At 46.1% G+C, this 26,055-nt stretch overlaps 1 protein-coding gene across 2 annotated transcripts in view; it reads left to right on the top strand.

The window, feature by feature from the left end:
• LOC115650587 (NACHT, LRR and PYD domains-containing protein 3-like) overlaps positions 1 to 25,767 on the top strand; it is a 66,881-nt gene extending 41,114 nt beyond the window's left edge. The window contains exons 10-15 of one of the 2 annotated variants that reach the window (XM_030560764.1): positions 1,767 to 1,937; positions 6,248 to 6,418; positions 8,067 to 8,237; positions 10,374 to 10,544; positions 14,121 to 14,291; positions 25,115 to 25,767. In XM_030560764.1, coding sequence (XP_030416624.1) covers positions 1,767 to 1,937; positions 6,248 to 6,418; positions 8,067 to 8,237; positions 10,374 to 10,544; positions 14,121 to 14,291; positions 25,115 to 25,205 — 946 coding nt within the window. In that variant the 3' untranslated portion in view covers positions 25,206 to 25,767. The remainder of the gene's footprint in view (positions 1 to 1,766; positions 1,938 to 6,247; positions 6,419 to 8,066; positions 8,238 to 10,373; positions 10,545 to 14,120; positions 14,292 to 25,114) is intronic. The other variant, XM_030560765.1, reaches the window with a different exon arrangement.
• Positions 25,768 to 26,055: the final 288 nt, after the last annotated feature.

Below are 26,055 nucleotides of genomic sequence, written 5' to 3'. Positions count from 1 at the left end.
TACCCTCTCGTCATAGTGTTTTTGATTGTGGAGCCTGCAAATTTGCAGTGAAATGGTCATCATAGAGTTAACCAAGTTATCCAGAGTACTAGACAATGGAGCCATACTCCAGCCTTCCCTCACTTCCTGTTTTGGGAGGGAGAGTTCCCCGCCACACTTAGTTTGGTGAGATGCAATTGAATAAAGTAATAGATTCCCCAGCCTGCAGTTCTGTGACTAAAATGTTATTCTTGTAAGGCTGAATGGTCCCTTTACAAAAACAGCAGCATGCCATTTATCTGAGGGGTTAACTTGGACCCTGAGATCATGTGTCCCAGCTAAGAAACTGATTAGAAGGAGCACTTGCTTGGATGCACTGTGAATCCCTTAGTTTCACAAGTACTGTAAACCCCCCCTTTAACCTTTTGTAAGTGGGTCTGATACAGGGAGGAGAGGAAGGTAATTTCTCCACCAGCCCCAGAAAGTCCCTCTGGGAGTAAGGAATCTAGCTGTGTTAAACAGATGAGTGGCGGGGGAGGCTTTCATCTGCAGTATATGTAGCTGAGAGTCTGGCTGGGAGAAAAATAATGTAACTTGTCATCCAATTTGGAAGGGTTTTGGCTTCCACGGACATGACTGATTAGTTTTTAGGCACTGAGGAATGTTTTGGGGAAGGCAGGATCTTACCCAGGGTTTTCAGAACCCACAGCAGTGGTAACTTAATTATTTCACTCCCAGCGGTGTCAAGAATAAATCAATGGTAGCACAGCAATTCCATCTGATAAAAGATTAATGCAAGTAAGCATGCTCTATCTAAAACAGCAATTTATTAGATTTAAGCAAACACAGACATAAGCAATACGTTTAAAACATCCCAGATATTTACCTGACATCTGGAGCGGTATTGAGTAATTAACAGCAGGTTCACAGTGGCCAGTTGTTCACCCATCAGGGAGAAAAGGTGTCAGGAAAAAATGTCTCCCAAGGTGGCTTCAGAGGACTGCTCTAAAATACACTATATTACCTAGTCTTTTATAACTAACTTTCACAAAACACATAGGTCATAATAACCTCTACAAAATCATCACTTTTCCTAGCTTTCAATAAATGTCTAATATCAAGTGCTCAGGCTCAAGGTGTTTCATCCCCTTATCTTCTTTCAGTCTCAGTTATTTACCTTTCTCTCCCCTCCACCCATTTTGATTAGCAGAAACTGCCAGCTAGTTTTGATCTTGCCTTCAAAAGCCCTGCTTTCAAATTAACCCTGTACTATGTGGTGTTCTATTTTATTAACTCACTGTGGCTGAATGGACATAATGTGGTTGCAATTGGCTAGATCAAATTCTGGGATACACACACCCCTCAAATCCAGGGTAACAAGGGGAGCTTACATAGCAGCTTTAGATTTCATTTGCTTAAGCAGAAAGGAACCAGAATAGCAGCACTGGGAAAGGGTTTGAACTGTTCCTCAGTGCCTACTGTTAGGATTCTCCAGCCCATTACAAATACCCCTGCAGTCTGATGCCCTCCCTTCAGTTCATCTGAATGTTCCCTTTTTGAGCTGGGGGTGACTAGCAGAGCCAGGGGCACGTGTACTGGAATCCACACAGGGGTCTTTGGTACTGACCAACCTACAGCCTCCTGCTAGAGCTCTGTGACTGGTCTCTTCTGAATGAACAAATATGGTTCCCTTTCAAGACAGACACTAACGTCAATGAGAGAATCGCAGCGAACAGGGAGGAATCAAGTAATAAACTTTTCTCTCCCATATGTTTTTGTCTCTGTAGGTTGAGGATTTGCAGTCTCACAGTTGCTTGTTGTGGGAATCTCTCTTCTGTTCTCAGCACCAGCCAGACCCTGACAGAGATGGAACTGTGGGGGAATGAACTGGGAGATTCTGGAGTACAGCTGCTGTGTGAGGGATTGAAACATCCAGACTGTAAACTGCAGAAATTATGGTGAGTTACAGCTGAATCATTTTAATCTGTGTTTGTTAACACAGTGTCACAATTAAGCTCTTTTCACAAGAATCACAGTGTTTCTGTCTATCCCCCAACCCAAGAACTGGCCCTCATTCTTTTCCCACTGCTGTGCTGATAGTTTGCATTTTCTTGTTAAAAAGTAAGATAATACAGTGTCTCACAGTATATTCTAAATGAAACACATTTGCATGTTAAAATCTCAAGTTTTTATTCAGTAAGTGAGATTGAGAACACAGGGCTGGGATCCTTTACCAATTTAATTAAAGGAACCCTCATTCACTCAACTAATTTACCACCATTATCACAATTAATCCTGAGACAAGCAGAGAAAAAGGCAGAGTGAAAGGACACAAAGAAGAGTACTGTTTACCATCGCAGAAATACAGCCAATTGTTTTTAAATCTACAGGTAGAAGTGAATGTTGTAAGGTATCACTGAGGGAAAGGAAAACTGTTTGAAAAAACCATAAGAAGTTGGATCACACAATGACTTTCATGCACTGTACATGCATTATAGTTTAATGTAGGTACTCAGCTTGTTTTACTCACAAACCATTAATGGAAAAAACAGTTCCAAGATCCTTTCACAATTTGATTAGAATAACCATCCCTCATTCAAATCCTTTACCTCCACCACAAGAACTAAGCCTACCACAAACACTAACTGTAACAGTTCAAGGCTTGCTGCATCTTTGACCCCTCTTTGTCTCTGTGGCCTGGTCTACACTACGCGTTTAAACCGATTTTAGCAGCGTTAAACCAATTTAACGCCACACCCGTCCACACTACGAGGCCCTTTATATCGATATAAAGGGCTCTTTAAATCGGTTTCTGTACTTCTCCCCAACAAGAGGAGTAGCGCTAAAATGGGTATTACCATATCGGATTTATGGTTAGTGTGGCCGCAAATCGACGGTATTGGCCTCCGGGCGGTATCCCACAGTGCACCACTGTGACTGCTCTGGACAGCAATCTGAACTCGGATGCAGTGGCCAGGTAAACAGGAAAAGCCCCGCGAACTTTTGAATTTCATTTCCTGTTTGCCCAGCATGGAGCTCTGATCAGCACGGGTGGCGATGCAGTCCCAAATCCAAAAAGAGCTCCAGCATGGACCGTACAGGAGATACTGGATCTGATCGCTGTATGGGGAGACAAATCTGTTCTATCAGAGCTCTGTTACAGAAGACGAAATGCCAAAGCATTTAAAAAAAATCTCCAGGCTACACAGTGCTGCATGACAAGTGTAACGGAAAGCCAAAGAATCAAATGGACGCTCATGGAGGGAGGGAGGGGGTACTGAGGACTCCAGCTATCACACACTCCACAACAGTCTCCGAAAACTATTTGCATTCTTGGCTGAGCTCCCAGTGCCTGTAGGTTCAAACACATTGTCCAGTGTGGTTCAGGATATAGCTCGTCAATTTACTCCCTCCCCCCACCACGTGAAAGAAAAGGGAAAGAAATCGTTTCTTGTCTTTTTTCAATGTCACCCTGCATCTACTGAATGCTGGTGGTAGACGCGATGCTGCAGCAGTGAAGAGCAGTATCTGCTCCTCTCCCCTCCCTGGTGGCAGATGGTACAATATGACTGCTATCTGTCATCACCATCAGCCTGTGAGTGCTCCTGGCTGGCCTCAGGTGAGGCTGGCTGGAGGCGCCTGGGTAAAAATAGGAATGATTCCTGGTCATTCCCAGCAGATGGGACAGAATGGCTGGTAACCGTCCTCATCATAGCAACTGGGGGTGAGCTCCATCAGCCCCCTCCCTTTCCTGTGTAAAGAAAAGATTCTGTACTGCCTAGACTATCATAGCAGCGGGATGCTGGGCTCCTCTCCTCCACACCACTTAATGTCTTGCCTGGATTGTCATAGCACCGGGAGGCTGCCTCCCCCTCATTTTATCTCACTAACAAGTCACTGTTTCTTATTCCTGCATTCTTTATAACTTCATGACACAAATGGAGGGGACACTGCCACGGTAGCCCAGGAAGGTTGCTCCCCTCCTCCCCCAATGGGTGGGGTTGTTGCAGGCGCACCCCCCGTGAATGGCATGTAGCTCATCATTTCTGCGGGATCTGGCACAGAGCAGCTGTGCTCTCTGATACACTGGTTCTCTAGTACACTTGCCCCATATTCTAGGCAGGACTGACTCTATTTTTAGAAACCATAAAGGAGGGATTGACTCGGGGAGTCATTCCCAGTTTTGCCTTTGCGCCCCCAGCCGACCTCAGCCAGGGGCCCCCATGATAGCAGCAGACAGTACAGAACGACAGATAACAGTCATCTTACTGCCAATTTACAATGGCAGCAGACAGTACAGAACGACTGATAACCATCTCTGCCATCATGCAGAAGCAAACGAATGCTGCAGTGTAGCGCTGCAGTAACGCCTCTGTTAGCGGCATCCAGTACACATACGGTAACAGTAAAAAAAAAGCTGAATGGGCTCCATGGTTGCCGTGCTATGGTGTCTGCCAGGGCAATCCAGGGAAAAAGGGCGCAAAATGATTGTCTGCCGTTGTTTTCCCGGAGGAAGGAATGAGTGATGACATTTACCCAGAACCACCCGTGACAATTTTTGCCCCATCAGGCACTGGGATCTCAACCCAGAATTCCAAAGGGCGAGGGAGACTGCGGGAACTATGGGATAGCTACAGAATAGCTACCCACAGTGCAACTCTCTGGAAATGGACTCTAGCCTTGGACCATGGACGCACACCACCGAATTAATGTGCTTAGTGTGGCTGCGTGCACTCGACTTTATACAATCTGTTTTACAAAACCGGTTTATGTAAAATCGGAATAATCCCATAGTGTAGATGTACCCTCTGAGTGCACCCTTCCCACTCAGAGGCCCGGCACATTCATTTCTTTCAGGATGGAACCTTGTTGATTCCTCCACATTTAGACTGGAGTGGTCCAGGCTGCAGTACCCCTGTTTACCATCCCTGATTACTTGATAGATTTACTGTGTTCAGACACCTGTTAGATTTCTCTTCAGGAGCTGTGGCCAGTGAGAACACAGTGACTTGTTCAAAACAAAATATTAGTTATTATCTTAATATATATTCATCAGGTCTAGTTATTACTTAGTCCTGCCTTGAGTGCTGGGGACTGGACTAGATGACCTACTGAGGTCCCTTCCAGTCCTGCACTTGTATGATTCTATGAATATTATAGCAGAGCGCCAGCTCCGTTGTAGTTAAGAGTGAGATTGCCTGTCTATTTAAAGCTCTAAGTGCTGTATGTGCCACATGATTATTTGCATTCCCTTGAAATGTGGTGTGCTTCATGGGGACATGGAGCTAGGTTACTGATCCAAGTCTGGAGTCATTTGAGTAAGGGGTTGAGTAAGGGGCCCCCAGAAAAAAAAGTGTTCATAAAACTGAAGAATTCTGCAAATTTTTTGTGTGCAGTTCTAGAGATCAAACCGTAGCTCTGATCATGGCCACATGATCTGAATACTTTGACCCATACCCTAGCTAGTGCGTACACCACTCATTGCCTCTTTGGAGGAGCAGAATGAAAATGCTATTTAAGAAACAGTTTAGTTCTCTAACGAGGGACGTTCCAAATATTATCATGTCAAATTGATTACACTGTGCATGTGCAGACACAGAGCCAAAAAGGCATTTTAGGGAGGTACTACTCACAGGACCTGAATAGCTTAAAGGCATCTATTATGGCCATTGAAGTGGAGAAACACCCAGGTGCTATAAGTTCAAAGTCACCCTTGGGCAGCAGCAGGAAGTGGCTTCAATCTGTCTCCATCAAAGGGTGGGTTGTTTTTTTTTATTTTGAGGAAATGTAATCTGAGTACAGTAGAAAATTCCAAAAATGCTCAAACTCTTTTTGAAAAAGAAAAAAATCACAGCTGCAAATGCTTGTTGGGACCGGGGAGTGAAGGAGTGGGGGGAATAGGAAGAGAGAGTTTGGGGGCTGCAGCAAGGGAAGGAGGATCATGGGGAGGGAGATAAATGTGGATGGGTGGTAGGAGAGGGTTGGGAGCTCAGGTCAGGGGAAGGGATTAGACTGGGAGTTGGAGAGGAGAGGAGAGGTAAAATGGGACACTGGGACAGGTGATATGTCAGGGGAAGTGGGAAGGGTTAGGAGTGGGGAACATCTGTCAGCCTTACATCCTTATCTCCCAGATAAGCTGGGATGGGTTCTGGAGGGACCCAACTCTTCTGAGGGTGTCTGATACTCTCTCTGTCTCTGCCCCCTACAACACAGACAATGAGACAGAAAGAAATAGTCATTTTCCTCTCTATATATGTGTCTCCTTCAGGTTGTCAGATTGTGATCTCACAGCTATTTGTTGTGAGGATCTCTCCTCTGCTCTTGCAATCAACCAGACTCTGACAGAGCTGGACCTGGGAGAAAACAAACTCAGAGATTCCGGAGTGCAGCTGCTGTGTGAGGGACTGAAATATCCAAACTGCAAACTGCAGAAACTAGGGTAAGTAACAGCTGGTTTCCTTTAGTCTCTGCCTATTAACATTGTAGTATTGTAGTTTCTGCTCTTTCTCTTGGGATTCACTGCTGCAAATGCACCAACAGTCTTTGAAAAGCACCTATTGTCTTCCCAAAGAGTAGGAAAAGGACCCACTACTGTGCAGTTGTCAGATTTTGCTAGATAAAAGTTGGGGCCCACAGTTATTTTTCACACACTGTAAATGTAGTATATTTTAATATAGGTACTTGGGTTATTTTACTCATTTAATGTGAATGAGAACCAATGATAGATGTGCAGTTTGATTAGAATCACTAGTCACCATCTCAAGAATTAATCACACTCTTTAGCTGATAAAAATCCCAGAGCATTAAGTGCCATTCGAATCCAGCACAGACACCTGGCTCAGTGTCTAAAGCCACAGTTCCAACAGAATGTTGCTAAGTCTCTGGGCTGCAAGTCCGTCTCCTTTACCAACAGAGAATGGGAAGGAAAAGAAACAAAATGAGAGGAGGGAGTATGAGAGATGGATACAGGTGAATGAAAGTGAGTTCTATGGAATTTTGGGGGCCTGGTGATGTGTTTCCAAAACATCCAGCTGTTTACACTGTCTTAGATACCTCACCCATGTTTGGTTTCTGTAAAACAAAAACAGGTTCCCTTCAGACACACATCAAGGTGAGGGTCCACAATTGTTTGTACTGGAACCTCTTAGCTTTGCAGTTTAAACACAGTTAGGAGTGAGTTATTTCCCAAAGTCTGTTCTTTGGTGCTTGACAGTAAGATAACATGGTTGCCCTGGCCCTTTCCTTAGAACATCAGCATCGGCAGCACTGGTTCCCGCTTTCCCAAACAGGCCAGGAAGAAAAGAACCAGAACCAGCTATAAAAATAAATAAATGAGCAGATACAATGTTAGTGTTTACCACCCGAAGGTCATGACTTCCTCACCTGCTCTCAGAGGGAGCTTTAGGCCAAACCTGCATCACCACCACAGCTGAGAAACTCAGACCCTTCAAAGAATCTGTTACCGAGACCCTAGTGGGGAAGCAGCATAAGAAGCATGTGGAGTAGAACCTTGGTCCAAGCACTGAGCGACACAGTCCTGCTGCTACCATGGAGATATTCCTCACATAAAACCACGAAATAACTAATCACTGACCTGGGTTCAGACTGGTATCTTTGGAGCAGGAGGTGAAGGAAAAGGCTCTTACACTGCACTACTGCTTCCCAACCCCCACTGTTTATTGAAGCCATGTATAAAAAAAATTGCCCCAAGTGTCATCAACACAGGAGTGAAAATGACAAAGTTGGTGAGTCCTGGATGAAACACAAAAATGGTATTGCAGTACTCCAGGTAGGAAAGCTCCAGAGCTTGTGTGGCGCTGCTGCCCTCAGGTTTACACTCAGAATTCCTTAGACTAATGTTAGACTCTTCTAGACCCATTTTCACCTAATCCTCAATTGTATAAAGGAGTCTGAGCTTATCTGTTAAAGCGAAGGAGTCAGAAGAAGGTGTAAGATGTGTCTGTTCAGATAAGGGAGGGCTACTTTGATTTACACTGTTTACTCTTCTTACACTGTTTACTCTTCTGTAAAGAATGGGGCATAAATAAATAGCCATTTCCCTCTCTGTATGTTCCTGTCTCCTGCAGGTTGTCTGACTGTGGTCTCACAGCTGCCTGCTGTGGGGCTCTCTCCTCCGTTCTCAGCACCAGCCAGACTCTGACAGATCTGAACCTGTGGAAAAACAAGCTGGGAGATTCAGGAGTGCAGCTGCTGTGTGAGGGACTGAAACATCCACACTGCAAACTGCAGAAAATACAGTAAGAGCTGATTTCCTTTAGACTGAGCCTGTTAAGGTTATACTATTGTGATTTCAGCTCTTCCTCCTGAGATCACAGTACCAGTGTGAATGCACCAACAACCTTTGAAAAGCACCATGGCCCAGATTTTTAAAGGTATTTCGGCATTGTGGCACTCAGTGTTGCAATGTCTAAATGACTGTCAGTGGGATTTAGGCTCTGAAGAGGAAACGTCTAAATACCTTTAAAAATCTGGGTCCTACCGTCTTCCAAAGGAGTGGGAAAGAAAACCCCCTGCCATGTAAATGGATCATATTGTACTAGATAAGAAGTTAGATCACACATTGGCTCTTCAGATACTGGAAATGCAGTACAAGTTAGTGTAGAAACTCAGGTTATTTTACTCACTAAGTGTGAAGGAGAACACAGTTATAGGTGACTTTCCTAATTTGATTAAAGTAACCCTCTTCCATTCAAATCCTTTACCACCATCATAAGAGCTAATCCTGGGACATACCTAACGCAGAGACAAAGAAACAGAAAGGGAGGGAAAAAAGGGCAAAGGGCAAAAAGAGAGTGATTCAGCCAGGAACTACCTCTGGGGGCAGGTATCTGTTGGTAAGTACTTCGTGCTTCACCCCTCTCTTCCTCAGCCTGCCCGTCACTCCAGGCAGCAGCTTTCACAGGTGTTGGCAGCACTGGCAGGTCCAGTTAGCTCTGCAGGTCTAGTTGGCTGGTCAGGAACAATCCCAGGCAGCTGTAAATGATTGTGAAGCTCTTTAGTTGATAAAACCCCTAGAGTATGAGGTTAGGTGCTATTTCAGTCCAGCACAGACAGCTGGCTCAGGGTTTAAATCCACCATTCCGAGAGAATGGGCTACAGCCTGGCTTCCTCATCAATGGAGAATGGAAAGGAAAAGAAACAAAGCGAGAGGAGGGAAGATGAGATGGATGTGAGTGAATGGAAGTGAGTTCTGTGGTATTTTGGGATAGTTTAACAAGGTGGCTTTCCCCTTAAGGGCTGGAGACCTGGGCCAGCCAGCCCTAGTTAGGCACACCTGAGCAGGGATCACCTGATTCCCTCATAAAGGTCAGCAGGGAGCTGTAAGCAGTGGTGGGGGAATGTCTCTTCTCGAGCAGTCAGTATCAGGGTCCCATACAGGCAGCTTTTCAGTTGTTTGGAGTTTAGCACTTTACCATTGTAGGCTAGGAAATCACTTGTTCCTGAATTGTTATAGAAGTCTTTTCTTTGGTGCTTGACACAAACATGGTGGCCATGTCCCTTCCTTTAGAACATCAGCATCCCCAGCCCTGGAGACTGGCTTCCACTAACCCAAACATGCTGGGATGAAACAAATAACGTTGTTCTCCAGAAACTGCTGTAAACAGCAATTAAAATACATTTTAATGTTTCCCCCAGAGAGATACAATCCCACTACTGCCATGGAGGTATTTTTCACATAGAGGATATTACAATAGTCCAGCTAGGAAATCCTTAGGGCCTGTGGGGATGTGCTGCTCTCAGTCAGTCCCTCAAACTCAGAATGCCCTAGACTAAGGCCCTGTCTGCAATACAGAATTAGCTTATGTCTGCATACAGCTGCCACTGTGATTACACCGCTTGTGCATGTCTGCACTTTGCTCCGTGTGTCAGCCATGCGCGTTCTCACCAGGAGCGCTTGTATCGATTGTACTGTTGGTGTGGGGCATTGTGGGAAGGCTCCTGAAAGCCAAGAACAGGCGACATAAGTAAGGCAGCGTCTACACTGACATTGCATTGACCTAGCTAACCTCAACTCTACACCGCTCATGGAGGGGGAGTTATTAAGTCAGTGTAACTGGGCAGTTACATCAGTGGGGGCAAAATTTAAGTGTAGACACTTCCATGGTTAGGTTGACCTAAGCTGCCTTTCACTGACCTGACTGTAGTGTAGACCAGACCTAATTTAGACTCCTCAGCACCTATTTACACCTAGTGCCCAATTGTGTAAGGGAGTCTGAGCTGATCGTTTAAAACCAAGGAGCCAGAAGAAGGTGTAAGAATGTGTAAGTTCAGGTAAGGGGAGGGCTACTTTGACTTACACCATTTTACTTTTTGTAAGCTAATGGGACATAAACAAGTGATCATTTCCCTCTCTGTATGTCTGGCTCCTGAAGGTTGTCCGATTGTGCTCTCACGGCTGCTTGTTGTGGGCATCTCTCGTCTGCCCTCAGCGTCAGCCAGAGCCTGACAGAGCTGATCCTGTGGAAGATCAGCCTGGGGGATTCCGGAGGGCAGCTGCTGTGTGAGGGACTGAAACATCCAAATTGCAAACTGGAGAAACTATCGTAAGTAACAGCTGGTTCGCTTTAGTCTGTGCCTTTTAATATGGTGGTGTTGTGTGTTGCTCTCTTTACCAGGATCACAATATCCTACAGTGCATGGAACCCACTCATGGAGCAGCCCCACACTGCTCCTGAGGAAAAGGCAGAGACCCACTTATGTGTTCATTGGTTTTATTTTACTAATTAACAATCAAATAAACTCTCAGTCTTTGGGCCGTATTCATCAGGGCAGAGCAGCTGGGGGGCAGCTGCCCTCAAGGGGTAGCCAAAGGTCTGCCTGGCACAGGGTAATTCTTAAGTAGTGTTAACCATGTGTGGCCAACTCTACACCACCCCTCTCCCCATCCCCCTGCCTCAGTACAGTGTGTATGGAGGGGCATGGAGACATATGTTGGGGCAGGAGGGGGCTGTGCAGAGTTCATGGTGCTGTGTCAGATCCTAGGGTGGCACAGCCACTGGGGTAACACAGAAATCTGAGGTTCCTCTAAGGCCAGGTTGACACTTAAAATGCTGCAGGAGGACCACTGTCGCACTTCAGTGGAGACACTATCTACGCTGACAGGAGGATTTCTCCCATCAACGTAGGTACTCCACCTCCCTGAGAGGAAGTTGCTATGTCGACAGGAGAAGGTGAGGGTCATAGTGGATCACAAGCTAAATATGAGTCAGTAATGTAACACTATTGCAGGAAAGGCAAACATCATTCTGAGATGTATTAGCAGGAATGTCGTAAGTAAGACACAAGGAGTAGTTCTCCCGCTCTACTCTACCTCACCTGGATGATTGTGTCCAGTTCTGGGAGCCACATATCAGGGAAGATGTGGACAAATTGGAGAAAGTCCAGAGAAGAGCAACAAAAATGATGAAAGATCTAAAAATCATAACCTATGGGGGAAGATTGAAAAAACTTGGTTTGTTTAGTCTGGAGAAGAGAAGACTGAGAGGGGACATGATAGCAGTTTTCAAGTACATAAAGGTTGTTACAAGGAAGAGAGAGAAAAATTATTCTCCTTAACCTCTGCAGATAGGGCAAGAAGCAATGGGCTTAAATTGCAGCAAGAGAGGTTTAGGTTTGGACATTAGAAAACACTTCCTAACTGCAAGGGTGGTTAACCACTGGAATAAATTGCCTCGGGAGGCTGTGGAATCTCCATCATTGGAGATTTTTAAGAGCAGCTTAGACAGACACCTGTCAGAGATGGTCTAGATAATAGTCCTGCCTTGAGGGCAAGGGACTGGACTAGCTGACCTGTTGAGGCCCCTTCCAGTCCCATGATTCTGTATCCGACCCAGGATCAGGAGAGTGGAAACGTGACTTAGAGCCGGTTTCCTCACCCACAAGTCTAGTCAGTTGTGTTGAGGGTGAACATGGTGCAGCTGAGGACACAGTCCAGTGGCTTTTAGCCAACCCTAAATGCAGCATATTTTGATGTTAAAACCCAGTAACAACATTCTCCCCTCCCCCAGCCTGGAGCCATCACTCCAGCTTTCCCAAAAGGGCTGTGAAGAGAAGAAAATTTAAACACTTATCTGTTCTCCCAAACTAGCTGTAAAGAACGCATAGGAATAAATAACATCAGTATTAATGTCTTACCACAAAGGGGCTGGGATCCCTCCTGCTCATCACCTGTCATTTCAGGCTAAACCTGCAGTGTCACCCAGCTACTGATAACACAGCTCAGCCAGCAAGTGTCACTGAGAGCCAGTTGTGGGCTGCCCCCGGTGCCCTTCCGGACCATCCTTCTCATGGCAGATAATTCAGGTCTGGTCTATGGCCTCACTGGCCAGAGCTCAGCCCTGTCATCTCTGATCTCCTCATGGTCCCTCTGCATTTTCTTCCTATCACCCAACCTTAGCTATTGCCTCTTGTCTCCTGCTTGCAGGCTGCTCCTCATGTGTCCTGCTGCTGCTCCCAGCCCCTGCCAGCCACAGCCAGCTTCCCTGATCAGCTCTCACCTTCTCACCTGCCTCTTTGTCCTGGCTCTCAGAATGCTGCTACTCAGCCTTCTCCCCTTGCTGCCTGCAGCCTGCTGCTCACCCTCACCCACACTGGCCAGCTCTATCAGTCTGATCCCTTCTGTGCCCAGGATGTCACTTTTCTTTCCTTGTCATTCTGGTTAACACAGCGCCCCCTACTGGTGAGATGCTGATCTGTGTTCCTTCCTCTCTCAGGTTAACCTGGGGCCCAGTCATAGATTCACAGAAGATTAGGGTTAGAAGCGACCTCAGGAGGTCATCCAGTCCAACCCCCTGCTCAAAGCAAGACCAACCCCAAAGCTGTCCTTTCCTTTCATCCCATTCTAGGTGGTGGAGTGCCCAGAACAGAACCAGCAGTTTGTTATAGAATATTGTTAGGACTCCCCAATTGATTAGAAATAGTATACTTTTCCCTTCAACTATGCTGATCATTCCTTAGGGAAATACACACTATACTCCTGGGGGAATTCTGCACCAAAAAATTAAAAATTCTGCAAAATTCTGCATATCCTGTCAAAATGACACCATACAATCATGCCAGTAACAATTATTTTACTTGATTTCAAAATACCTGTCAGCAAGTATGTCTGTAACAAACAGACTCCCCCCAAAAAGATTCTGTTTTTTTTTTGTTTGTTTGTTTGTTTTTTACAAATAGATTCCTTACCAGGCAAATTAATACAGAACTTTGTGTAATTCATTTAAATGACAATATAGAACTGTATTTACTGCAATTGCCAGAAGCAATGCAAAGGGTTGGGGGAGCCAGGGGTAATGGAGGCGCTGAGGAAGAGGGAAGGAACCTAGGAGTGAACCTGGCAGGTGTTGGGTGTGGATGGGAGGTTTTTCTTTGGGGTGGGTTAGGGGAATTGTTTGGGTGTTGGGAAGTCTCCCCCATACAGACCCTAGCTGACCTCAAGCCTTTCCCATTCAGTCAGGCACATCTGCCCCTGTCCCCACACCCTTCATCCCCATGGGTGTCTGCAGCCCCCTCCCCTGTCCCCAGGCTGCTGTCACCCCACTAAATCCTGATTCCATGCTCCAGTCTGTCCCTCCCCCTACACTAGCCATTCTGAATCCAGTCTGTGACTCTCCCCCCCTAGCAGCCCTATGTGCCCCATTCTGTCCTAACCTGGCTTCATGGGCAGGGTGCTGTGATAAACTTCTACTCCTGGGGAAATTCTGCAGCACTAGGCATAGAATTTTGTATTTTCCTGCATAAAATATATTTTGCTTAAGTGTTGCAGTTTCATCTTCTTCCCACCAGAGGCCGCTGTGGAGCTAGAACATGAATGTAGCTGGCTTTCTGGCGCCAGAGCGGCTTCTGGTGGGCAAAAGGTGGAACTGCAGCACCTTTTACCCAAAATGTTTTTTATGAGGGAAAATACAAAATTATTCAAGACAAATGAATTTTGAACGATATGCAGAATTCCCCCAGGAGTAACAGTAGCTGATATAACAGATGCACATGGAATACCCTTAGGGACCTGTGGTGCCAATGGGATCTACCTGTGCATGTCCAGAGTGAAGAATCTCCTTTTAGACACCATTGACATCAGTGTTTGGGGCAAAAATATGCATGGTTTCCTCTTGTATCTACAGATTGGGGGATTGTGATTTTACAGCTGCTTGTTGCAGGGAGCTCTCCTCTGCTCTCAGCACCAACCAGACCCTGAGGGAGCTGAATCTGCAGGAGAAAAAAATGGGACACTTTGGCATGAAGCTGCTGTGTGAGGGACTGAAACATCCCACCTGCAAACTGCAGAAAGTGTGGTAAGTTACAGCTGGATTCCTTTTAATTATATTGTGATGAAGCTGTTTTCACTAGAATCACAGTGTTACTGTCCAAGCCCCAACCAAGAACTGGTTCTCATTCTTCTCCCACTGCTGTGCTGATTGGTTTCATGTTACAAGTTTAAAAGTTGGGTAATGTAGTGCAGTAGTTCTCGACCAGGTGTCTGGGGCCCCTAGGGGGCCTCGAGCAGGTTTCAGGAGTGCCTCCAAGCAAAGCAGACTCACTGGGGCCCAGGGCAGAAAGCCAAACCCCCAATGCATGGAACTGAAATCCAGGTCCTTGAGCCTCACCACCTGGGGCAGAAGCCTGAGCAATGTAGCTTCGTGGGGGGCCTTGTGGCGTGGGGCCCCCGGCAGTTGCCCTGCTTGCTAACCCCGAACGCCGGCCCTGGCTTTTATATGCAGAAAACTAGTTATTGTGGCCCAGGTAGACTGTGAAGTTTTTTATAGCATGTTGAGGGGCTCAGAAAGAAAAAGGTTGAGAACCTCTGATGTAGCAGCTTTTAGTGCCCTCTGAAGGCAGCTACTTTTATATCAGAACCTTCTGGTATTTTATTCAGTAAACAAGACTGAGAGCACTAGTTTATGATCCTTCCACAATTTAATTAAAGGAACCTTCTTCATTCACATCCACCGCCCTTGTCATAGTAATCCTGGGACAAAGACTAAGGGCTTGTCTACATCAGAAAGTTGCAGCGCTGGTGAGGGAGTTACAGCGCTGCAACTTTGAAGGTGTACACATCTGCAGGGCATCACCAGCGCTGCAACTCCCTGTTTGCAGCGCTGGCCGTACTCCCGTTTTGTCTCGGGTGTAGAGGATCCAGCGCTGGTGATCCAGCGCTGGTAATCCAATGTAGACACTTACCAGCGCTTTTCTTGACCTCCGTGGAAGGAGGAAGCCTCTGGTAATCAAGCTGGTCTCCTTCCCCGGCTTGCTCTCGCGTTCCCGGAACCCCGAGCAAGCAGGTCTCCTTCCCTGCGGTTTGCAGGTGGTTCGGGGAACGTGAGAGCAAACCGCCGCGAAGCTGGTCTCCTTTCCCGGTTTGCTCTCTCGTTCCCCGAACCCCCGAGCAAGCAGGTCTCGTTCCCTGCGGTTTGCAGGGTGGTTCGGGGAACGCGAGAGCAAACCGCCGCGAAGCTGGTCTCCTTTCCCGGTTTGCTCTCTCGTTCCCCGAACCCCCGAGCAAGCAGGTCTCCTTCCCTGCGGTTTGCTCTCGCGTTCCCCGAGCAAGCAGGTCTCCTTCCCTGCGGTTTGCAGGGTGGTTCGGGGAACGCGAGAGCAAACCAGGAAAGGAGACCAGCTTCGCCGCGGTTTGCTCTCGCGTTCCCTGAACGACCCTGCAAACCGCAGGGAAGGAGACCTGCTTGTTCGGGGAACACGAGAGCAAACCGCGGCGAAGCTGGTCTCCTTTTCCGGTTTGCTCTCGCGTTCCCCGAACCCCCCTTGAAGCCGCCCAACAGCGCTGCAGTGTGGCCACATCTAACACCACTTGCAGCGCTGGTTGCTGTAAGTGTGGCCACTCTGCAGCGCTGGCCCTATACAGCTGTACTAATACAGCTGTAACAACCAGCGCTGCAAAATTTTAGATGTAGACATGGCCTAACAGACAAATAGAGAAACAGAAAGGAAGAGTGGAAGGGAACACAGAAGAGCATTAGATTAAGTACCCAAACAACCACCCAGCCAAGTGTTTTAAATCTACAGCTAGAAGTGAAGGTGGTAAAGTCACTAGGCCATAAGCCCGAGAGGGAAATGGGAAACTGTTTAAAAAAATTAATAGAGACTGAGAAGGAGAAAAGAGAAAAGACGAGATGAAATGGGGAGATGAAAGTCAGATGGGAGGAAATGGAAGCAAATTCTGTGGAGCTTTGGGATTGCAAATGTGTTTAATAAGTGCCCAGTTCTGTTCACAGTTCTAGATATCCCCCAGACAGGGCTTTGGTTCTGGGATGTTATAAACAGTCTCCTTCAGAGACACAGCAAGGGAGCCTTCTGAATGATTCAGATTTTGAAGCTCACTTTTTAAATGACTGCGTGGATATAAGTTATTTCCCAAATGTCTGTTCTTTCTGGCCTGACATAAATTTGACAAGGCTAGTGTAATGTTCCCCTGCTCAGGAGGGTCATTGGAAGTGGGGATAGAACCTCTGAATCTAAAAGTACAAGTTTGTATTGCATGAGCGAAAGGTTGTGGCTGACTCAAACCTCTGTAGCCTAGCCACTAGAGGGGACAAAGAGCCACACGTGCTAAGGGTGGGTTACACTAGCACATCCCTTTCCTTAGACCAGCATCATGCTCTGAACTGGAGCAATAGCTTCTGCTCTCACATTTGCTCTAAACACATAAGCCCCATTCTCCTGATCTGGCTGTAAAATTTAAGTCAAAGTCAGTAACACAACAGTGTCTTCCAGTCAGGGTGGATTTTTGAGCTTCCACCTGCATTTCAACAGAGTCAGTCCAAGTCTGCAGCCCTGCTGAAAATTCTTCCCCTTCAAGGACTCTGTTACTGAAGCCCTATGGGGAGAGGGTGTGAGGAGCCTGGGCAGCAATGAGAGCTGAGATCTTGCTTCTTCCATGGCGAGATTCTGTGAGCTGGATTTTTCAGCCCCTGCTCCTTGTGAGCACTGATTAGCTCCAGGGGCACCTACAGAAATGTTTCCATGGGAGGCACTTGGGGAGGGGGGGTTGGTGCTGCCCCAAGGGGGGGTGGGCACTGGAGAGAGTTGGGTGCTGCCCTAAGGGAGTGGCAGAGCCACCCCACACTGTTAAAGTTAGAATCAGGACTCACAATTTGTCAGACCACTCTGTTTTATTAGCGCAGCGCTCCACCAATAACACCCAGATAGTTTGTGCCCTGCATGGTGCTCACATTATCTTATTTATACAGATAAAAGGGTGAGAACTTAACAAGATAACAAAGGAAGCAGAATCTTATAAGTTTACCTGGGCTAGGCATGCATATCTTATTTCCTTACTAACTATTACCCATCCTCTGTTAATGTTTCGCCATTAGCACCCTTGTTTATGCCTAATGTTTCTTTTCCTGGCACCTGTATTTCAACATTTCTTATTTCTGCTTAAAGGTACATACAACATTTCTTTAATCCATTCTTATTTTTACAATTTAATTCATTCTACTTTCACAGTCCCTCCTTTAGGTCAAGCTCACGCCATGACCAAAATTTTACTGGTTCCACAAATCAATCATTCTTTATTTCTTCATCAGTGATATTTAAAATAATCATATTAGCACTCTGGTTTGGGGCAGCTATCTGTGTGGCATGTCTTACGCCATTTTGGATGCAACCGGAGATTAACTGAAGACATACAAAAATCACTAAGATTCCAAACAGGATAGTTAGGACTCTGTGAAACAACCAGTTTCCTATGCCAGAGAAATTGAACAGGTTACTTAGCCACTTCCATAAAGAACTTGGCTCTACATGGGGAAGATATGCGATTTGTACTAAGTGACTATAGCAATCTATTACCTCATTGGTATTGTCAGGTATAAACACACAACATTCTTTTCCAGTGAGAGCACAGGTCTGGATGGCCGCCTGTCGGATCGCCCCTGTTTCTTTTGCCAGGGCTCTTAAACTTTCTCTGGTTTTATTTACCATTATTTTAACTACTGATTGTAACCTTAGGAGCCTTTTTGCCTGGTGTATTGCTCCCCCAAGTGGGATAAAGGTACTACCAATAGCCTCTGCCCAGGTGTCATTACTGTTCCATATTGTGTTAAACGGACAAGGTCCTCCAGTGAGGTCTGGGGAATTGAATGGGTAGCCAGGACAGGAACACTAGTTTGAAAGTGGGCTGGGATGTGGCTGCAGACCTATCATTTAGAAATAATAAGGGTCTGAGCTATCCACACTTGCTGCTGGATAAAAGAATTGTCATTGTGGACTCCCCAGACCTTAAGACACCAACAGCCGAGGAACAGGCATCACCAGAGGTGCATGTTGGAGGCAGGGCCCTTCTGGTTCTGACAACCTCAACTGAGGGAACTGCAGTCACAGTTTTATGCCCACCAGGCAGCAAGCGCTAGACTCACTACTGCTTCTTCTTGGGCCTTGCTTTATGTAGTCGTCTGCTTCCGGCAACCCTTATGGGGGCTTAAATTGTAAGGTATTGCAGGCTGTTCCTCTACGTCTTCTTCTGGAGTCAAAACTGACTCTGCGTGGTCCTGAGGTGATGATTGGTTCACTAGGGGTGGGGCATTCTTACACTTTGAAGCATGTATCCACTCTGAGATGCCAGACAGTTTAACAGCCCTCGGGGTAGTAAGCACTGCCTGGTGATTCTTTGATGTTCTTTAAGTCTCTTTACTACTTTTTCCTTGACTCTGGCTATAACAATGGCCTTTACACCTTATCTTTTCCTGATACATACATTCCTCATTCACACAAATAGATTGAGAATACAAACAGTACGATTTTATATCGAGCAAAAAAAAAGCCATTGCAAATTAAACCTTGCTAAGTTTTACAATTGATAACCAAGACAATTTACATTGAGACCCAGGCCTTCAATGTTTCTCTAATTTGCTTAACATAGACACAATAGAGAATCCTGTCTCTTACTAACTAAATCTTGAAGAGTTAAGAGAGGGCCCAATTTGTAATGCATATGGGAAAACAGAATCTTATAGTCCCAGGGGGTCATTTCTTTCTGCTATTTAAAAAAGTGGCTAGCAGGATGAAGTCAAATTATACTTTAATTCTTATGGGACATTATTAAATCCTGCTCCTACAACATATCCCCTTTTTGACACTAAGATTATTAATCGCTAGTGTCACTTCTTATTTAGTCCGCGTAATAGAAAATACTGGGAGGTGATTTGGGCCTGTGGCTTTAGCTTTGCATACATTAAGGAAATATGTTATACCAATGGTAAGCTGTTATGTCTTTCTGCAGTGGCAATTCTTAACATGTCCCCATTTGCGTGTATAATATGAATAGTCCAGTTTTCCACATTATTATTTTTTTTTTTTAGGAACTATGTTACCTTTTTACCTTTTAACAGATGATTGGTAACTGTTTGCCATTCAATGCCAAGACTGATAGAGAACTCAGCTAAATCAGTGCTTAGTAAGCTGAGGGCTTGTCTACATCAGAAAGTTGCAGCGCTGGTGAGGGAGTTACAGCGCTGCAACTTTGAAGGTGTACACATCTGCAGGGCATCACCAGCGCTGCAACTCCCTGTTTGCAGCGCTGGCCGTACTCCCGTTTTGTCTCGGGTGTAGAGGATCCAGCGCTGGTGATCCAGCGCTGGTAATCCAATGTAGACACTTACCAGCGCTTTTCTTGACCTCCGTGGAAGGAGGAAGCCTCTGGTAATCAAGCTGGTCTCCTTTCCCGGTTTGCTCTCTCGTTCCCGGAACCCCGAGCAAGCAGGTCTCCTTCCCTGCGGTTTGCTGGGTGGCTCCAGGAACGCGAGAGCAAACCGCGGCGAAGCTGGTCTCCTTCCCCGGTTTGCTCTCTCATTCCCGGAACCCCGAGCAAGCAGGTCTCCTTCCCTGCGGTTTGCTGGGTGGCTCCGGGAACGCGAGAGCAAACCGCGGCGAAGCTGGTCTCCTTCCCCGCTTTGCTCTCGCGTTCCCGGAACCCCGAGCAAGCAGGTCTCCTTCCCTGCGGTTTGCTGGGTGGCTCCGGGAACGCGAGAGCAAACCGCGGCGAAGCTGGTCTCCTTCCCCGGTTTGCTCTCGCGTTCCCGGAACCCCGAGCAAGCAGGTCTCCTTCCCTGCGGTTTGCTGGGTGGCTCCGGGAACGCGAGAGCAAACCGCGGCGAAGCTGGTCGCCTTTCCCGGTTTGCTCTCGCGTTCCCGGAACCCCCCTTGAAGCCGCCCAACAGCGCTGCAGTGTGGCCACATCTAACACCACTTGCAGCGCTGGTTGCTGTAAGTGTGGCCACTCTGCAGCGCTGGCCCTATACAGCTGTACTAATACAGCTGTAACAACCAGCGCTGCAAAATTTTAGATGTAGACATGGCCACAGACTCTGTTGTTGTTGTTGTTGTTGTTGTTGTTGTTGTGGCAAATAGTAAATGTGATTATTGGTAAACACAGTACTTACATTACATTTACATTTGTCTTCTGGTGGGTTGCTAACACTTTTTAAACACTTTTCCCCAAGAATTAACACATACACATAGCCCATTATACAGTACTGTGGATTATCTGAAAGACAAAAAGAACATTTTTCTACCCCTTTTGGGGTGGCATCGATTATTGCTTAAAGATTCCATTCTTTTACAAATACCCTTCCTGATTGCAGGCAAAACGGAGGAATTACCCCATATTTTCCTGTGTTTTTTTGTTCTATAGGCAGGCCAGGTTTTAAAGGGTTCTACTTTTTAAGGGTTATGCAGAAATTATTCCGCTGTTTATTAAATTTATGAGGTGGTGTACCTCAAGTTTTTCCTGTTATATAGCAGACCAAGTTTGTAATGTTTTTCCTGCTGTGTTAAGCTTTTAGTTTATTCACAGGTAATAGCTGAGAAGCATCATTACCATATTACTTTAAAGGATTTTTCCAAAAATCATACACACTATAAGTTGTTACACGGGAACTTACTAACATCAAATTTATTTTAATGTTTAATATTAACAGTAACATTAGCATCAAATCTATTAAAGGTATCTTGTTATACCATGCCTTTTATGTAGGCAGTTTGTTTGCTGACCAGGTTATGTTCTTTATTTGCAGCTTCTTTTGTGCTGGCATTTCTCACCTTTCTTTATCAGTTAGGTAATTTGCATCAACACAGGCTTGGCTTTTGGATTCAAAGCCATCAGCAGAGCTCAGGGTATGGCTGCATTTGGAATTTCAAAGCGCTGCCGCGGCAGCGCTTTGAACTGTGAGTGTAATCAGAGCGGCAGCGCTGGGAGAGAGCTCTCCCAGCGCTGCATGTAAACCACATCCCTTACGGGTGTAGCGTGCAGCGCTGGGAAAGCGCTGCTGCCCTGATTACACTGACGCTTTACAGCGCTGTATCTTGCAGCGCTCAGGGGGGTGTTTTTTCACACCCCAGTTGCAGCGCTGTAAAGTGTGAGTGTAGCCAAGGCCTCAGAGACTCTCTCTTAACACACAGGGATCTGAAAAAGAAAACACAGCCTATTGCGGCTCTTTTTGGAGCCCTAATAGGATTTTAATTCAGCAGCACGTTTCATTTGCATTTTTTTTTACCCCTTTCTACAATATACACTGCACATGTCCTAGGGAAAATGCACATTCTTTCTATACTATAACTTTTTAAAAACATTAGCCATATTAATTTTTACATAAGGTGTAACTGTTTCTTTTGTTCTTACAGAGTTTCATGTACTCCTATCAAAGTGACCGTCTGTTTACACAGAGCCATTTTAAGGCTCAGTGTTTTTAACATTGCTTCTGTTTGTTTTGTGCACCTCACCTCTGCTGTTGCTTCAGAGGGTCACTGTTCATTTCTTATTCTTTCATTATAGCTCTTATCTGCTATTGTTACAAAAAAAAAACAAACCAAACAAACAAAAAGACTCCAGAATCTCTACCTATTCTCCTGATTTTGACTGCCCTATTGCAGCCATGACTTGGTCTTTATTTAAAAACATTTTAATTTTTGTAAAGAATCAAGTTACCCTTTAGGGGTTAAATGCTAAATCCCAAAGCCAAACAGCACTAATTACCTGTGTCTTGCACAAAGGTCTGTCAGTTTTGCAACTTTGAATTAAAGAGTCAAATGAATTTTTAGTGGCATTAAAAACAAAAACAAAATCAATTTATCTTACACCTACAAAACAGGAGTTTTACAGACCAGATGTGCTGGTTTAGATTCTTAGAACTTTACATATTTTCACAGACAAATAGATACATACACATTTTCTTTTCCTTAACATTTTTTTTTACACTGCTTTGTTTTTACATGGCTGTATGTGTGTGTGTGTGTGTGTGTGTGTGTGTATATATATATATATATATATATGGATTATTTACAGGCATTCTTCTGGAAAAAGGGCCCATTTTCCCTTCAGAATGGCTGCAAAGAAACCAAGAATTCTTTCTCTTTAACATGGTCCTTTTTAACATTTTCCACAAAGTTTAACTGCTTAATTCTCTTCAGCCTCTGTAGAGTTAACTTTTCACTCTCTTTTCTTAAATCATTTGTTTATGTCCCAAAATGACGCCTTTATCACCTCAGATTTCACTATTTTAAGTATTGTTCCAAGGGTTCATGCCTGCACTTACTGCTTTTCTTATTCCTGACACTATTCCTTTAGGGCTTTCAACCTGTTTTTCAGTTTGTTTATCTGTTGCTTGCCTGCTTGTCTGGGCCCAATCCTGCTTTTTTTTTCCTTCAATGAACCGTTTGTGAGTGATATTGTGGTCATTTACAATTTTGAAAAAAATGTTCAAGGAAAGGGACCAGGAAGGGTGGGGGCTAGTTGAGGAGCCCACCCTCCTTGCTGAATTGGTAGTGGAACACTAAAGAATCAGTTTTTGAAGCAGACAACAAAGGGGAACAGAACAAGGGGCTTTTTGTCCTTTTTACAATGAGATGGGAGTATGAAGGGGGTTGGATTGATCCGGGGTTTGGAGAACAGGGTAAAGGGGAGCGCTCAGTCTGGTGGTGAGAGAGGAGGCTTTTAATAAAGCTTTTAACTTATTATTTGAATATTTGAGAGAGGCGTGTTTTGATTTTGTCCACCTATGATTTGCCTCTTCCCACCACTGCATGAAACAGTTAACCTCTCCTTTAGCCAATTTAGTATTAGGTTGGTTGAGTCTGTCCTTTAAGATGTCCACTCAGTCTTTGTTTCAAGATTTTAACAGTGGCCACTGAGTTTTGGGATTCCCCTGAGTCAGCCTAGACCATTTTTCCAGAAATGTACAGGAGTCTGGACCCTTTTTACAGGAGTCCTGACCCATCCTAAATACATAAAATGAGCCGGCGTTCATTTAGGGAACGGTCCAGACTTAGACGTCTGGTTACCCATACAGGAGGACTTCACACACCAATCACACAAGAAGGAAATTCAGGTTCATCAGAGCAATGCCCTGTGCAACACACAAAAGGAGCCCACAGGCTACTGCCTCAATCGCCCTTGCTTTCACACCAGGGGTTTTACCCAAAGTGCGGTGTGGCTGCGATTGTGCAGATTCCACTCACTCAGACTGCGGGGACAGGAACCCCTTGGTCGGCCTATCCCCGGACGGAGACAGCACCCAGACTCAAACACTCCACAAGAGGATGGATAGACACAGAGACAGGACAGTCCTCAGTCCGGACAAAACACAGAAATAATTACGTGACCAGATTCCTGATGTCAGATCCCAGGATCCCTACCAGAACAGAGTGGGAACCAACAGGTTCGATGGCATAGACCTCACTGTGGCTGTGTGCCTTTCCGCTCTAGTGGATGACTGCTCAGGCCAAATGCCTAGGTGCCGGCTACCACGGTCATCCTACAAAAACGGTCAGGAATCACACAGCCCCAGTGAAGATGGTTGCCATCTCAGTGGAACCTCCAAATTGTCAAAGTTAGAATCAGGACTCACAATTTGTCAGACCACTGTTTTATTAGCGCAGCGCTCCACCAATAACACCCAGATAGTTTGTGCCTTGCATGGTGCTCACATTATCTTATTTATACAGATAAAAGGGCAAGAACTTAACAAGATAACAAAGGAAGCAGAATCTTATAAGTTTACCTGGGCTAGGCATGCATATCTTATTTCCTTACTAACTATTACCCATCCTCTGTTAATGTTTCGCCATTAGCACCCTTGTTTGTGCCTAATGTTTCTTTTCCTGGCACCTGTATTTCAACATTTCTTATTTCTGCTTAAAGGTACATACACATTTCTTTAATCCATTCTTATTTTTACAATTTAATTCATTCTACTTTCACAACACTCACCCTGCAGTGGCGGCTCCAGCAGCTCTGGTCCCATGGAGCTGACTAGGGTTGGCTCCTTTCTCCTGGTGTTGCAACCTCTGGGGTCGCACCCCGGTTCAGGCTTGGCCCAGCCACTCCTCCATCGTGATGATGGGCTTGGCCAGGCCAAATTTGTGTGAGTGACTGTGTGACCTGGTGCAGGAGGTTGCAGCACCACTGACACACGTTTCACCTGTCTACTGCCTCCGGGCCTCCCCCATCCCTGGTCAGGAGAGCACGGCAAAACCTGAGCAGCGCTGCGACCACTGAGGTCACAACGCCTGGACCGGGAGCCGAGCCCAGCCAGCCCCACAGGACCAGAGCCACAGGAGCTGTTGCTGTGGTATGTCATGTGTATGGCTGCAGGCTCCACTGTGCACCCCACAGGGATCAATGGGACTGTTCGTGTCAGTCAGGGCTCACCGCCCTGAGCAAGGGCTGCACAATCCAGCCCTTTATGTGCAGAAAGGACATTGCTGTCCCTGCCCAGAGCTTACAGGGTGAGTGGGTGTAGGGGGAGCAGGCCAGGCTACAGACTGCGCCAGCACTTCTCCTCCCCTCCCCCAAGTGAGAGGCACCTGCTGGCAGTGAGCTCAGCAGGCAGGGGAGTGACAGTGACACAGATCTGGGGGCTCTGGCAGGCAGCTGGGATTGTGAGCTCTTTGGGGCTGGGACCGTCTTTGCGTTCTGTGGTTGTGCAGCGCCCAGCACAATGGGGTCCTGGCCCATGATGGGGGCTCCTAGGCACCACCACACTACAAGGAGTAATGCTACTAAAGCCAGTGGTGGGAAGTGCTTTAGGCCTCAGACGCTGGAGGAATCAGACATTGGACCTGCAGAGAATTAACATGTCCCTCTCTTTCCTTGTTTCCCCTACAGCTTGTCCCAGCACAGTGTTAATGAAGAAACAAGACCAGAGCTGTATGCTGTGAAAGTGATAAAACCTGTTCTGGTCATAGAGATATGGTAGGGTTTGAGCAGAAACCAGTGCAGCTCTGGCCTGGCTGCCCTTCCACTAGCTGGGACAGCAGCCAGCCAGTGGGGGGACCTTCCCCTTTTTAGAGGGACCCCTGCAACCTCCAGTGTCTTCAGCAGCATATTTTAGCATCTATGACATGGGGCTGGGTAAAGATTGTCTGGGCCAACCCTACTGCCTGCGGGCAAGAGACTCAGGAGTAGGAGCTGGGTTTGATCTTGGATGGACCTTGCTTGGATGGACCTTGGAGGAGTTAATGGGTTGGGGTGGGAAGGAAGGAGGGATGAAGGGGATCAGGGCCTAGGGGAGGAACAAATGTGGGATCGTGAGATGGAGGAGTCTGGTAGCCATCCCCTTTCAGTGTCTGTCGGTGCAGGGGAGAGACTCAAGAACCATCCTTGAATCCGGAGGGGAATTTTCTTCCTTTCCAACAGTTCTTTCATTTGGACCCCAACCCATAGTTATGAAATTTGCATTTTTTGTATCTGGGTCCAACATTTGTTTTTCCTGGATGTACGTTTCAGTTTTGATGAGTTCAATAAATACCATGAACCAAGAAATAATGCTGCACGTTAGAGTTTGTTTCTTGTTATAGTCTGTGCTAATGCCCAAGAATTCTCCCATGCTTCAGGGGCAGGAGAGTTCTCTGAGATTGTTCCCAGACATCTTTTCATGGTCCCAGTTTCTTATCTATTATGGTCAACACTTGCAGAAGCTAGTGCAGTCAGAAATGACAACATTTTTACACCTTTCTGGAAGCTCATGGCTTTTTCAGAAAGGTGGTGTGAGTGAGCACCAACCGGCCCTGAATGTGCAGGCGTAAGTGACAAACAAAGGAGCAGGA

Source organism: Gopherus evgoodei, chromosome 4 (genome assembly GCF_007399415.2).
Source record: "Gopherus evgoodei ecotype Sinaloan lineage chromosome 4, rGopEvg1_v1.p, whole genome shotgun sequence".
NCBI classification, from domain to species: domain Eukaryota; kingdom Metazoa; phylum Chordata; order Testudines; family Testudinidae; genus Gopherus; species Gopherus evgoodei.
Note: the sequence above shows the minus strand (reverse complement) of the source record. Positions and strands in the feature narration are given on the sequence as shown.